Here is a 16,207-nt window from a genome sequence, read left to right on the forward strand (position 1 = left end):
CGGAATTTCAATGAAATAGTACACATGATCGAAGAATTTAAAATAAGGTTAGATAATAAATAGGGTGGTAGTAAATATCTCATTCCACCATCATGAGTACAAATTAAGAGCATGTTTATTACACCGCAAAATGAAATGGTGATGAACTAATAATAAATTTTTATGGTGAAGCAGTGTACATATTATTCCCAATAGTGTACATTAAAACTATTACAAACTACAATTTAATGAAATTAAGCTGTGTTAAATCAATCAGTATGCGCAAATGACTGTTGAGAGCTGGATATTTGTAGAAAAAACTTACTCATCCTTAATTTACAGCCAACTTATCACACAATGATTGATAAGCTGCACTGCAACGCTTGAACTTTTCTTCTGCTATAACCTATCAACAAACATGCACAATAATTAAAACTATTAGCAAGTTTTACAGCACTTCATAACCGCTTCATCTTAATGAAACAGAACAAGAACGAAAAAGGAACTAATCAGTGGGGTAAGGAGCTTGGTTGCACCTTAGAAGAGCCTTGATGGCGATCAGGATGCCATTTAAGGGCGCAAGTTCGGTACCTGATTTGGTGATATAGTTAAAATCCAGTTAAAATAGAAACAAGCAGCACTGGCTTCCAAAGTTTGTAACATTTTAGCAAACAAAAAGTGGAAAACAACTTACGCAATTTTCACATCTTCAAGTTTCAGAGGACCAGAAGCATTCAATCCAAGGGCTAATCTATCTGAGACTGAATTTGAACGCAAACATTCAGACTCCGACTCAGATTCCGAGCCATTTGAGGAGCCGTATCCTTTGTCACTTTGATGTCTCCACTTCCAAGATTTACCAAAATTAGAAAAGTTTCCTGACCTCTCCCATTGAGGATTTTCCTCATTTATAAATGACCAATAGAAGCCTCGACTCCCACCAAAGGCAGAACGCAAAATGTTTTCAACATCAATATCATCTTCACAAAATTCATGATTTCCTGAAAGAGATCAATTTTGTTGAAATTTAATATGTGAATTCAGAATATGCTCTATCGATATCCAGAATCTTCTTTGCAAAAAAAATAATAAACACAATGTAGTTGGTTTAAGAAAAATTATAATGCAACATTAAACAAAATCAGCTCCATCCATGATCACTACTAGTTAAATCCATCAACCCTGGCCCTACTTAAGTAGACATGAAAATTCCTGATAATATGCAGTTAGTAGATTTCCCGCAAAAAATCATACACAAACTCAAATTATGAGAATCAGTACTACAAGTTAAATTTTGCAAGCATCCATACTTCTATAACGATATTTTCCTTGATTGCCATTATTGTCCCTTCTAGTGTCCTTATGAGAATATTGTTTTTTAAACCACGAGGTGTCTCGGCTTGAAGATGGATCATCCTCATCAATACCTTCTTTCCAATTCTAAACCATGCAAGAAAATAACAAGCATAAGCAATTTGGAAAATCTAGATTTAACGCAGAATTAAAACCGCAAAGTAAAATCGTAAAAGTGAAATCATAACACGAATAATAAGAATATACAAAAATCATGAAACTCATGTACGCATATAACTTCATACATATGCATATATAATAGCACAAGTAACAGAAGAAAGCCTTGATCACACTTCAAATCAAATACTACTTAATTAAACTTAAATGTATAAGCACCAGTCAATAAATAAAGTCATACAAACTTAGAACTCAACTTCATAAGTCATAATCAAAACAACTAAAGCTAGTAAAAACACCAAGAAATGAACACCTAGTCCTCAAATTGAAAATCACAATCACTTACTTTTTTCCTTAATCCACTCATGGTGTGTTTGGTTCAGGGTAGATGGGGGGAGAGGAGGGAATATCAGTTCAATTTCTCTGCCCTTCATTTCATTGATGTTTTAAACAAACTACCACTGTTTAAATAGCTATTTCTTTCTTGCTTCTTTTTACATTAAACTAATTTCTCTTCAGTTAAATAGAAAAAAATTTGCAGGACGTGATGCAGAATTTTGAGAAAAGAGTGTTGGCTAAATAGTTGGTGATGTTCTAAGGCCTCTTGATAATCAAGGCAGTAATTTTAATTTTTCATGCATTCTATCTTCCTATATCAACATACACGCTTTTCTGTGTTTCTTTATTCAATATGATTGTGTAAGTGTATGTATCAAGTTTGATGGTTTGGGTGTTTGGTTGAATTTAGTTAAATTGAAGCCATGACTTTTTGAATCAGTGGAAATGGGATTGGATGCACACCTTTCTTGTTGTTTATTATTTATTAGCAATGACACAAAATTGAAGCCAAACAGACCCTCACCAATGGATCCCTCATTGATAGCAACATTTGAATTTGAAGCCATTTGGTCAGCAACAAAGACAGAACAAAACAGTCTCGTAAGTACATGTTATATGGTATAAAAGAGTGCCGGGATATTTGATATGTTGTGTGATAGAAACATGGATAAAGAGTTGGGCCCTGGCAGTGGGCCTAAAGCCTAAAGTTTGGAGAGTGTATACAAGGAAAAAGAAGAAGCATGACGTGTCTAATGGAGGGGAGGAACGCAGGTGTGTGCATGAGAAGCATGAGTCAGTGCTATATATGTGGCTAGAAGGAATGAGAAAGAATCATTGAGGAATTCTGTTATTGAGTGGGATCACTTTTAGTGATTTGGGGCACTTAGTGCTTTGGGGCTAGTAGACTCTCTACTAGTTTGTTATTTCCTTTATTCTGTTATCTTCTACCTTGTAATTGAAACTCCATTCATATCAATTGCAAGCTTTTCTTCCATTCTACTTCATTATTACTGTTTCATTCATTTTCATAATTCATAAACCCATCATTGTGACGCAGGTTCGTACCCGCAATTTCTCACTTTTCAACACTTCCTTTGGTCAGCAACACAAAACAGAAACAGAGAAAAACTTGGGGACACAACAATGGCTAAGGGCCGCAAGAGAAGCTTCAAGTCGCATGACGGCGAGACCCAAGAAAAAGCTGTGGCTGTGACTCTTGTGAGAGATAACTCGAGAGATTTGCAAACAAATGAGTTGAAGATAAATGCGTATACTTCTTAACCCTGAAACCCTATTATGTAAGGGTTACTTCTGAGCCATGCATGCTGAAACAGGTGGTTTCTACTATCCCTAGTGCAAAATAGGCCGTTTTTAACCAAATACATGCGCCGCAGGATAGAGCAAGATCGGAATTGGAACCAGAATTGCAGAAACGGAAAATAAAAATAAAAATAGCAGATCATATCATTCCATGAGTAAACACCACAATCACACCCGATTCTACCATAATCCAATTCTACGTGAACTATTGCCAAGGGAAAATAAAATCGTAAAGTTGTGCATTTCACAATAAAAAACGTGATTCTGACTACCATGATAAGCAATTTAGATACAATATCTTGAAATAAATAAACCAGGGAATAATGAAAGGAAGGGGAACTGTCTAGATCTATGAACATAAAAAAAATAAAAAAAATAAAAACTTTCCCATTAGATGAGGCTAGCTACATGGGTCAAAGGTGTTATAATGCCCTGTCCGATGACAAACTACTTACATGTAAATCTGATTTAATGGTTTGCCTTATAGTTGTTTTTATCAGTCTTCCTTTACCTCTAACTATTGAATTATCATTCATCCATTCTACCTGTGTAACCGGAGCTTCTATAGACAAATATCCATTGTAGACACTGTCATTTTTCCACCATAATGCTTTCATATCTACTATATCGTGTACTGTGTGTCCATTCATACATTGTAACATTCTTATATCTACCCAATTGAGTTAAACTTTTTGTTGACTCTCTTTGGCTCAACATTCTCTTGAATACAACATCACATGAGCCTTTATTGGAGAGAAGCATAAGCAAACAGTATCTAAATTGCCAACATTAGTAAGGCCTATGGATTTTATGAGAAACGCAGTGAAGAAAGTCTGACTTCTTATGTCACGAAGCATTTAGAATCGGAACAAGACCCAGTAAAAGGGGACAAAATGTTAAAGTCCAGATATCATATATGCATAAGTAGTTACAGTGGCAGACTTTAAGTCAACCAGGAACTTTGTTCTCAGTGGAAAAGTAGTCGTTGAGGAAGTATAACATAGAACAAATAAAGCACTAACTAAATCTTCAGAGAGGGAAAAGGTATTCTCTATTATTTCTTCAAACTACCATTATAAGTATTCTCTTGGAAGATAGTAACAAAAGAAAATGTCCAAATTAAAAAGCCTACCAATAATTAAATGTAATATTTAGCAGAATTTTTAAAACTCAAAACCCTCAAGAGTAACTGTCTAAGGCCCTGGATTGATTTCTCCATCCCCAAAACACCCCACAATTTACCTACTCCAGAATTAATTACATTATGGCACTGAACTGAAAGCTCATATATGGGGAGGAAGATGCACTAACTGATCTCAAACAGGATTTTATTATCTGAATTTGATGCTACACTGCTAAATTTAAAAAATAAACATTATTACACCATAATTACTCGTGTTTCCATAGTATCTGTATAAATCTTATTGTTTTGTTACCATATTATAGGTATGAAGTTTCCACCTCCATTTAGCAGTGTCTAATTTCCGTAGGGGAACCTTTGTGGCACACAAGGTGGGTTCTCTCCTCCCAACCGCATATGCAGGAGTTAGGGATCGAACCCCTGACCACCTGCTTAAGGGGCCCAAAACCCTTACCACATGGGCCAATGCATTGTTGGTATATCTTCTATAAATCTATAACTAAGCAAAAAGAGATACAGTTCCTAACTAAGACCATTTAACGGACACAACCCATTACACACCAAAAAACGAAACTTTATGTTTCTCCATTTTCTCATGATTATTGTATGTTGTTGAAAAACCAAAAGGCATAAAACATAACATGAGATAAAAATATATAGTTGTTCATGCATAATTGACTTCCATTGCAAAGACATGAAACTAAAAGCATGAATAACCTGAAACATGAATTCTGCATATTCATTAATATTTCGAAGCAACGATTGTTTCGACTGCATCTTTCTAAATCGTCTGGAGTAGTTGTTGTTTCTCTGCATTCAAAACAATTTGAGCATAAATTAACTCTTATCCACATCCACCAAAAAAAAAAAAATTATAATCACAATATGAAAAGATAAACACAAACAGTAGCATTAAATTAAATATATTGTGAATCAGAAAATGAAAAAACAATGCTTGCAAATTAAAAAAAAAAAATGAGAAAAATTGGGGATATGAAAATCCTTGAATTGAGAAGAGAAAGGAACTAACAGAATTCCAAAAACCGCGTCTTTTGCGTTCCAATGGAGGAGTAGAATGGAAGAATCTGAGAGTGGAAGAGAGACGATTAGGGTTTGAGTGGGTCAAAGTGGTTTTGAAGGCGCTATTCATTTTAATTTAATTTTTTGATTTTGTGAGAATCTGGAATTTGAGAAAGCGATAAATTTTGAAGTTGTAGCTAAGCAATAGGAGAATCACGGCCAAGAATGGAAGCCAAATTCCCCATTTCACTCGCCACCGTCAGAATGTCTCTATTCAACTTGTGCTTCGGAGAAAGTTTAGGGAAAACAAAATTTTCAAAAAAAAAAAAAAAAAAAAAAAGGAAGTGTAATAAATTTTAGGGTAAATAGGTTTTGAAAAATGCTAAAGTGCACGACGCGCTGTTGTCGTGCAACTTGCACGATTTGTTTCATTGTTACATTTGTTTAGTTTTCTATCATAATTTTAAGTAACTAGTATGACACCCGTGCCAAGCACGGGGTAAAAATTTACTTATTTTTTTTTATAACATAAATAAAATCTATGATGAATAAAATAACAAAAAACATATGATGAAAAACAATGGTTAATTTTTACAAAATCAAACAACTCATACAATTTCTTTTCGTGATATCCAAACTAATGGTCAATATTTAGGAAACCAAACTTATAATTTATTGACACCATTAACAAAAATATATCATCAAACGGTGAATCTCATTTGAAGTAATAACAGATTTGTGCTACATGGGCTCACACATCTCGATACACCTTCGCATAATATCAATGAAAGTTATTTTTATATCACTGTTGTTGGTTGTGTACACCACTTATACGTAATTCACCTTAAAACAATATAAATGCTTTCTTATCCAATAAAAAAAATGATTCAACATGAATAATAAATAAAACGATTGTCAACACTATTTGAAACTTCAACATAAATGTGCATATATTGAAGCGTGTTTCATAATAGTAATTTGTTATTAATAATAGTCTGAACTGCAAAAAACAAATGTAAAAAAAAAATGAAGTTAGAAAAAAGTACACAAATAATAATAGATGAAATTTAAGAAACAATAATAGTATATTATAATGTTAAGAACTAACCTGAAAAGTTTAGAAATCTCTATACGTTCTGAAAAACTTCCCGATACACAACATTTGTAGTCTCACTACAAATATTATTATCTTCATCCAAAATCAACAACTTCAATCCCTTTCTAGATGTAACACGCGAGATAAATGCCTACATGAGATAAAGATTGACCTTGACTTTTATTGATGGTCATTGCAAAACAAAGAGTTATTGGAAATTGTCTACGCTTAAATTTAAATGGTAGACCAGGATCACTTGGTGTAACACCCAAACCCATTATTTATATATTTCTACCTTTAGTAAAATCCTTCTTTATAATACGCGGCGGAAAATCAAAGTTTGTTATTATAAAAGTCATGGTTCGAGCATTACACTCTTCAATCAAAATAATACTAATGTAATTAATTAGTAAAAACAATGTTTATACAAAATAATCATTTATCAAAATGTATAGTTTTACAATTAAATATCGAAAGTCATAAAGACCCTATAGTCTAAATACAACCCTTTCCCGTGTCACAATCAGAGCAGAGCTTCACCGACGACTCGACATCGAATACCACAAAAACCTGTCAATCTGGACCCCCAACGGTCCAGCACATAACACATAAAAGAGAGTTAGACAACATACTCAAATATATACAAGTGTAAGTAAATGGTACTTAAACACTTCTTCATAAAAACATGCATAATCATACATTATACATATACATCACCATCATTCATGCATATTCATATATCATGCATATACTTCATTTGTCACATAATCAGTCATCCACAAAATACACCAAACATATAGTTTCACGTCGTCTCGGACAATACCAAAACATCCACAAATATCACATAACTCAGTTACAAATAGGAATATACATAAAGTTCCTAATGTAATCTAACACCACAAATACATTGTTCAGATTATGGTCATGACGGACCCTGCGTTGTTCATTTTATAGTCATGACGGACTCTGCTCCTCACATACGGATTAACAATCAACAATTACCAAGTATGTGTCAAACATCATTTATCATAAAATGCACACATAATCCCTAATGCAATCTAATGCTTCACATTCATGCTATGTCCTCTAGACACCTCTAATGCATGTGGTACCATCGTCTTTATCAGAGTATTTCACCTCCGATATCCGTCTTTATCAAACAAATATAGTTCGATATCCTTCTTTATTGGACAAGCCAATATCCCTAAATATTCATGATGCATGCACTCAAACTCATGAATATATTCATCAACAATTTTGGCATATAGCCCGTCAACAATAACGTGGAACACTATCCAACGTCCGTCTTTATTAAGATAATCAATACCTTAATATCCGTCTTTATTAGAATAACATAATTCTAATATCCTTCTTTATTAAGTTGATTAACACCTTAATATACTTCTTTTGACATTTAAACAAACATCATCAACACAATCATATTCCACAAATATAATCAACAACTATCGTCACAATACAATTAATCATGGTTATAAACACCTAATTGCATGTTAGAATACTCTAATCACATGTTACAAACCTTTAATTGCACTTAGAAACATCAACAAGTTCTAGTCTGTCATGGTGGCTTCAGCCAGAGAAAGCCAGAGAAACTAGCAGGAACCAGAGGCTTACTGGCTTCAGCCAGAGAAAGCCAGGCCTCGCTGCAAGGCTGGCCCAGCCAGCATGCCAGCCACAGGAGCTCTGATTTCGGGTTTGAGCATAAATCCACCCAAAAATCCCATTTTTGATGTTCCAAATCCCAAATAAGTTTGTTTTCAAGCATATAACATGTATATAAACATAAAAGGTCAGTTCATTTCACCGATCTACAACAAAACACATCAAAAAGTAGTGATTCTACACTTTTACTCAAAAACTCATAAATATCAATGTTCTTGCTCAAACATCAACAAATTCTCATTTTTATCCAATAAATTCGTTCATACATCATGATAAAAGCATGTTAAACATGTTATGAACCTTAGAATCGATTTCCATTAAGAAAATCCATTCACACTAAAACGAAAATGGGGTGGAGGAAGTTCGGGTGAGGAGAAATCGACATTCTCCCCTTCCTCGAGTCACCCACGAATATGAAATCTACTCTCTTACCTGGATTCGAAGAAAACACGACGAAGATCTCGAATCTCTAGCTTTCCCCTTGCCCTAGCTCCTCAAGCTCTCTCCTCCTCTCTACACTTCATGAACAAAAGAGAAAATAATGATATTTCTCTCCCATCCTTGGCCATATGGGCGCCCCCCACCATGAAGCAAGGCCCATTGGGCCGCAAGCCCAATTGGCTAGGCCCAATAACACGCTAACTCTCACTATTCGCTTAATAACTAAAGCTCTCGATAAATAACTTAAAGTTACTATCTTACTTAAAAACTACATCACCAAATAATTAAACACTTAAATAGTGAATAATAAATTTGGGTCGTTACAACTCTCCCTCACTTAAAAGATTTTCGCCCTCGAAAATTACGCTACTAAAACAACTCCGGATAACTCCTGTATCCGACCCTCCAACGAAACGCTCGAAACACTACACATTACTAAGTTTGACAAAATTAGTTTATCCCATCCAACACAATTTTTGTCCATTTATCAACAAGAGATCAAGGACGGCCAGTTCCTCAATTTGTCGATAGACAGTCAACAATCATGATATCGACATAAACCATTCCTATCAAACTGCTAAAACGTCCACTCCGCACGAAACATCCACAGACTCACATTCTATGACCTCACAACGTTACCCAAAAATAGGTACAACCAATCAAACTTACTCCGAAAGATACTTTCGTGGAATACTTCCACAACTCCATAATTCTCATAAATCTTTGATTCCCTCATGAATCACTTAACCGTGTTACATCACTTATTCATATTTGAATCTTATTCCAACTTATCACTCGATATTTTCAATTCCAACAATCACTTGATGACCAACATTCTCAAACTTCATTGACACATGTTAAAAACTACCGTCTCTAACCGTCAAATTCTTTTTCTCACATATCTTCAATCATTGAGTCGAATTCCAACACGACTATTCCGTTCCCAAGTAATCTCTCAACCAACATTTGCATTCCTTAACGCAACATTTTCCAATACCACTTCTCTTTAATCCCTTAGTAATTTGCTACTTCAAAATTAGACCACTGCCTAAAATTGGTTCACCAAACCATCATAACTTCTATCTCATTAGTTTCAAACGACATCTTCAATTCGCCCACAATCCATCTATCCATGTTCCCCATCATCTTGCATTGCAACAAGCATACTCTTCTCCTATGTTTCTTCACCCATCGGTTCTTATTCAATTCTAACCTCTACTAATCATCATCTCTCTATGGATAGCTATCTTTAAACTTCTTAGTACATTCGATACCAAAATCAAACTCTTGAATTTAATCCACAAGCTCCAAATGTTCGCCATACGATCTAACTCTATCCATTAAATTCTAATATAAGGTACAAGGTCTTCCAATATCAACTCTTTGTCTTAGTATTCTTACTAGCGACTCCTTGTCTACCCCCAACATGACATTTCTAGAAAATTTCCAAAAATTCTCGTCCAAAATACATCTTAAGTTTATTCACCAAATCACTACCGTCCCATCATCCATGATGAAACAATTTAAAATCCTTTACTTCATTGTCACCGATTGTGACCATACTACACCAACATCCACGATGCATCTAACCACACTAGTCTCTACCGACTCTTCCATTCCATGAATCCAAATTCCTTAGCAATTACTTACTCACTCTTAACTTGTGGGCACTACAAAATGCTCTCCGACACTTACCTTAGGCATCGCCTTCAACTCCTTACTATATGTGCTCAAACACAACATCTACTCACATGTGCGGTAATCCTTTTTCGCAAACTCCCACCTAACACAAGTCACTTCCACATGACCTCATATACTCATTCTCTGCACGTTCTTCAACAGCTAACTTTCTTATTTCCAATCATTCTAAGACGTTACTACTCACTTAGCTTCATCTCAACCTCCAAGACTCTACGTTCTCATTCAACATGTGACACCAATTGTCCGGTTATTATCCAAATCCAATTACTCTTTCTTCGACAAGCCTCTCACAAAATCTTTCGAATCGTTATCCTACTTCCATCTTCGAATAAACTCGATTATTCATACAATCCTTACTTCCAACGATTCAACAAGCATACCAATCATATTATGATATTTCTCAATTCCAATCTCATCTACTTTAAAACCTATTTCCTTTCCTCGATTAGTTAACACCAACGGTCCACTAATCTTAACATCTATTTCCCAAGTTCTCCAATCTTCTCAAGAATCTTAATCACTTCCCTTTCTACATATTCGACTCCTACTAATCGAATAGGTACTTCAACTTTGGTTCACAAAACACGCCTTCATACTTTTAGTGCAACACACGATCTCCAACCGTTCCGAATACTCTTCATCTCACTTAACCAATCTCACTAACGCCTCACGGCGAAACACTTGGTCCGACAACTCCTCTTCTAATAGTTTCTCACAACTTGTTGCTCCCATTCGTTCCACTTCGAACAACATCACCAACTCCCGAATATTCCGCTTCAAGAACATCTCTACTCATCCAATCTTCTCACGTTCGAAACATCTCGGAGGGATATAACCTTCTCCCCCACTTATCTCAAACTCACTCGTACTCTTCCACTAGAACTTCCGGTGCTCACACCTAACGGTTCTATCGTCTCTAAACATATTCTTCCTAAGAAGAAACTAGTATCGACATCGTTTACACGCATGTCGCATACAAGGGACAAAACCTAACCCACGATACCTAAACACTTACACAAAATCATGCAAGCATCCAAGTAACCTATACTTCCCTCACTTTTCAAAGTTAGGAAATCAAAACAACACAAGAAAATGAATATTGCATAGCAATAATTCATACTCACATTTATTCTAGTCCTAACAAACACAAGAAGACAAGAATTTCACATTCAATCAACTTAGGACAAGATTTCAACAAAAATAAAATTCTTGTCTGGCTCCCTCGCTTAGCAAAAGCTAGCGAGCTCCCGGCGAGACAAGTCAAAAACATTCACAAGATTTAGCAAGACTTAGCGAGACTCAGCGAGGTTCATTCTTCGCCTAGCGAGCACATCCAAAAATCTGGGTGCTCTGCTACGGTTTTGAACTTACGCTCACTAAACTCTCGTTTTCTTGACTCACTAATCCACAAAATCCAAAACATCAAGCATATAACATCATTATAGACTTGAAAGCATAATTAGAATCATGCATCAACAATCACGACATAGAATTATGAGATCTTCATGTTTTTACTCATAAAACGCATAGCAATTCAAATGCCTAGTAATCATCTAGCACATGTTATAAACAAACATGTAACAAACACATACCAGGACACATTAATATCCTACTCTTCTCACCATTTTAAAAATTTAATTTTCACTTACCCAAAAGAAAATAACTTTATATTTTCACCAAAATCTTCAAGAAATAATATTAGTTTTTAAAATTATTTCAAATCATTACCACATGCAGTTTTATATCATGCCGGATCATCACATGCAGTTTTATATCATGCCGGATTATCAACAATTTGCAATTAAGCATCAATCAACCAAGTTTAAACTACACAAAGGTTAAACTCTAAGCATATACAACTATTATAAACATAGAAGCATAGCACTCATACAATTACTCAACAAAAGAATGGATCAACTAATCCAATTCACACCACTCATAGTTCCTAAATGAACAATATAAGTGATTTCACAAAACAAACACAACAAAATTGTTAGACCAACACGACTGACACACAATACTCACTTGGTCTGACTGCACAGACCTGCTCTGATCGACACATAACCCACACAGTCCGAAGACAACGGGGCTCTGATACCAATTGTAACACCCAAACCCATTATTTATATATTTCTACCTTTAGTAAAATCCTTCTTTATAATACGCGGCGGAAAATCAAAGTTTGTTATTATAAAAGTCATGGTTCGAGCATTACACTCTTCAATCAAAATAATACTAATGTAATTAATTAGTAAAAACAATGTTTATACAAAATAATCATTTATCAAAATGTATAGTTTTACAATTAAATATCGAAAGTCATAAAGACCCTATAGTCTAAATACAACCCTTTCCCGTGTCACAATCAGAGCAGAGCTTCACCGACGACTCGACATCGAATACCACAAAAACCTGTCAATCTGGACCCCCAACGGTCCAGCACATAACACATAAAAGAGAGTTAGACAACATACTCAAATATATACAAGTGTAAGTAAATGGTACTTAAACACTTCTTCATAAAAACATGCATAATCATACATTATACATATACATCACCATCATTCATGCATATTCATATATCATGCATATACTTCATTTGTCACATAATCAGTCATCCACAAAATACACCAAACATATAGTTTCACGTCGTCTCGGACAATACCAAAACATCCACAAATATCACATAACTCAGTTACAAATAGGAATATACATAAAGTTCCTAATGTAATCTAACACCACAAATACATTGTTCAGATTATGGTCATGACGGACCCTGCGTTGTTCATTTTATAGTCATGACGGACTCTGCTCCTCACATACGGATTAACAATCAACAATTACCAAGTATGTGTCAAACATCATTTATCATAAAATGCACACATAATCCCTAATGCAATCTAATGCTTCACATTCATGCTATGTCCTCTAGACACCTCTAATGCATGTGGTACCATCGTCTTTATCAGAGTATTTCACCTCCGATATCCGTCTTTATCAAACAAATATAGTTCGATATCCTTCTTTATTGGACAAGCCAATATCCCTAAATATTCATGATGCATGCACTCAAACTCATGAATATATTCATCAACAATTTTGGCATATAGCCCGTCAACAATAACGTGGAACACTATCCAACGTCCGTCTTTATTAAGATAATCAATACCTTAATATCCGTCTTTATTAGAATAACATAATTCTAATATCCTTCTTTATTAAGTTGATTAACACCTTAATATACTTCTTTTGACATTTAAACAAACATCATCAACACAATCATATTCCACAAATATAATCAACAACTATCATCACAATACAATTAATCATGGTTATAAACACCTAATTGCATGTTAGAATACTCTAATCACATGTTACAAACCTTTAATTGCACTTAGAAACATCAACAAGTTCTAGTCTGTCATGGTGGCTTCAGCCAGAGAAAGCCAGAGAAACTAGCAGGAACCAGAGGCTTACTGGCTTCAGCCAGAGAAAGCCAGGCCTCGCTGCAAGGCTGGCCCAGCCAGCATGCCAGCCACAGGAGCTCTGATTTCGGGTTTGAGCATAAATCCACCCAAAAATCCCATTTTTGATGTTCCAAATCCCAAATAAGTTTGTTTTCAAGCATATAACATGTATATAAACATAAAAGGTCAGTTCATTTCACCGATCTACAACAAAACACATCAAAAAGTAGTGATTCTACACTTTTACTCAAAAACTCATAAATATCAATGTTCTTGCTCAAACATCAACAAATTCTCATTTTTATCCAATAAATTCGTTCATACATCATGATAAAAGCATGTTAAACATGTTATGAACCTTAGAATCGATTTCCATTAAGAAAATCCATTCACACTAAAACGAAAATGGGGTGGAGGAAGTTCGGGTGAGGAGAAATCGACATTCTCCCCTTCCTCGAGTCACCCACGAATATGAAATCTACTCTCTTACCTGGATTCGAAGAAAACACGACGAAGATCTCGAATCTCTAGCTTTCCCCTTGCCCTAGCTCCTCAAGCTCTCTCCTCCTCTCTACACTTCATGAACAAAAGAGAAAATAATGATATTTCTCTCCCATCCTTGGCCATATGGGCGCCCCCCACCATGAAGCAAGGCCCATTGGGCCGCAAGCCCAATTGGCTAGGCCCAATAACACGCTAACTCTCACTATTCGCTTAATAACTAAAGCTCTCGATAAATAACTTAAAGTTACTATCTTACTTAAAAACTACATCACCAAATAATTAAACACTTAAATAGTGAATAATAAATTTGGGTCGTTACACTTGGTAGCAAATTAAATCTAGGAATAAATATTTTATCACCCGCATTTTTTCCTATAATGACCGTAGCACTTATACTTTTCTTTCTTAGTTGGGTCACTGTTAACCTCGTACCATTACATAAACCATTTGCCTGATTAATGTTTCTCAGGAGCATAACAGGACATCCCACTTTTGGTTTCAATTTGTGATTAGGAATCCCCGAAACCTTGATATCATTCAAAAATTAATATACAATTATTATACAATTATTAAATTAGGAAATTAAATTATCAATAATGAATTGGTACTGGTGGTAAAAATCTTGATTTTTTAAGAATATGGTCAGGAGTTTAATTATTGGTTCATATAGTTGGGGTTGATTGTAAGTTTCACTATATATTGAACCTAAGTTCTTTGTTTTTAGTTACACTAGTTAGTCACACTTTAAGTTTATATTGTACTTTTTTATTAAAGTGTTGTGAGATGTAACTAGATATTTGCTTTGAAGAGTGGATGTACTGGGGGCCGAGGAAAAGTTGAGGGTAATCTATGTATTGTAACAATTTTCACATAATGATATTCTCTATTTGTTTGTTTTGACAAGGTCCGCGGTTTTTTCTCTGGTTTTTTCTCTATTTATATTTTTGTGTTGTGATTGTGTTCTTTTATTTTGTCTATGTCTGTTTTTTCCAACACATGCGTATAGAAAAAATCCGGTTAAGAGAGAGGAACCACCTTGTGTGCTCCACATGTTTCTCAATGGAGATTTGTCATCGCCAACCACGATAAAAATTTCATACCAGTATCATTGTAAAAAAAAATCATGAAATTAATACTATTAATCAATAAATTATTATATCCACATGCACTAATCTAATACTATTAATCAATAATATACCCATATGCACTTTGCCAAACAAGGTATTAATATACCTGCACGGCTGCACCAATTGTATATAAAATGACCAATAAATACCATGTCGTGCCGGTTCGTCGATTTGAGGTGTCGTGCTATATAGCACGGCTCATAGGTTTTTACCCCCTGCAAAATAGTCGAATTTTGTGTTACCCCCTGCAAAATAAAAAGTTTGGATTCCCCCCTCGCAAAATCAAGATTCTTTTAATTACCCCCCTCAATGGCCAACTAGATATGAAATCTTAATTTTTGATGATGTGGCAGCTTATGTGGCTTTTTATTTCAATCTTGTTTAATTTATTCAGTGACACATATATAAATATATTTCATATTTATTTTTAATTTTTTTTTTTAATAAAATTAATTCCCCTCTTTTATTGTATATATATTTCCAAAAAATAAATAAATAAATCAGATTATAATTTTACAATATTTTTTTTTAAAATAAATAAATATAATCTTAATTTTGTTTCTAGAATTTTTTTTCCAAAATATCTGCAACAACAGAAAGTATCTATAACAACAAACAACATTCCAGAATTTTTACACGAAGAACAAAATCTGAAGAACACAACAACATATTCATAAAAATAAATCCAGATTTTTTTCCTTAAACAAAACTTAGAACAAAACTCATATTCATCAACAACAACAACAACAAAACTGTAACGACCCAATTTTCATTTATGTGTTTTTATGCGTTAAAATGTTTTATTGACGTGGCATTTTAATTAAGTTAATAACTAGAGTTATTTATCGAGTACTTTAGTTATTAGGCGAGTAGTGAGAGTTAACGTGTTATTGGGCCAAGCCAATGGGCTTGAAGCCCA

General features: G+C 34.5%; 1 protein-coding gene across 1 annotated transcript; it reads right to left on the reverse strand.

The window, feature by feature from the left end:
* Nucleotides 1-31: 31 nt before the first annotated feature.
* Nucleotides 32-5,689, reverse strand: LOC123901874. The gene is made up of 6 exons (XM_045951721.1): nucleotides 5,280-5,689; nucleotides 4,967-5,059; nucleotides 1,290-1,419; nucleotides 674-980; nucleotides 516-570; nucleotides 32-385 (listed from the first exon to the last, which is right to left on the reverse strand). The coding sequence occupies exons 1-6, from the start codon at nucleotides 5,397-5,399 to the stop codon at nucleotides 311-313; spliced, it is 780 nt and encodes a 259-aa protein (XP_045807677.1). The 5' UTR covers nucleotides 5,400-5,689; the 3' UTR covers nucleotides 32-310.
* Nucleotides 5,690-16,207: the final 10,518 nt, after the last annotated feature.

The sequence above is a fragment of the Trifolium pratense genome, linkage group LG1, assembly GCF_020283565.1.
Source record: "Trifolium pratense cultivar HEN17-A07 linkage group LG1, ARS_RC_1.1, whole genome shotgun sequence".
NCBI lineage: Eukaryota > Viridiplantae > Streptophyta > Magnoliopsida > Fabales > Fabaceae > Trifolium > Trifolium pratense.

What these genes read in the sequence shown, in the direction of transcription:
- LOC123901874 (XM_045951721.1), bottom strand. Translation starts at nt 5,399, where the DNA reads ATGAATAGCGCCTTCAAAACCACTTTGACCCACTCAAACCCTAATCGT. An exon ending in GACGCGGTTTTTGGAATTCT is followed by an intron (nt 5,060 to 5,279) that starts GTTAGTTCCTTT and finishes TTTTGAATGCAG; the next exon opens with AGAAACAACAACTACTCCAG. An exon ending in CTTGAAGATGTGAAAATTGC is followed by an intron (nt 571 to 673) that starts GTAAGTTGTTTT and finishes TCACCAAATCAG; the next exon opens with GTACCGAACTTGCGCCCTTA.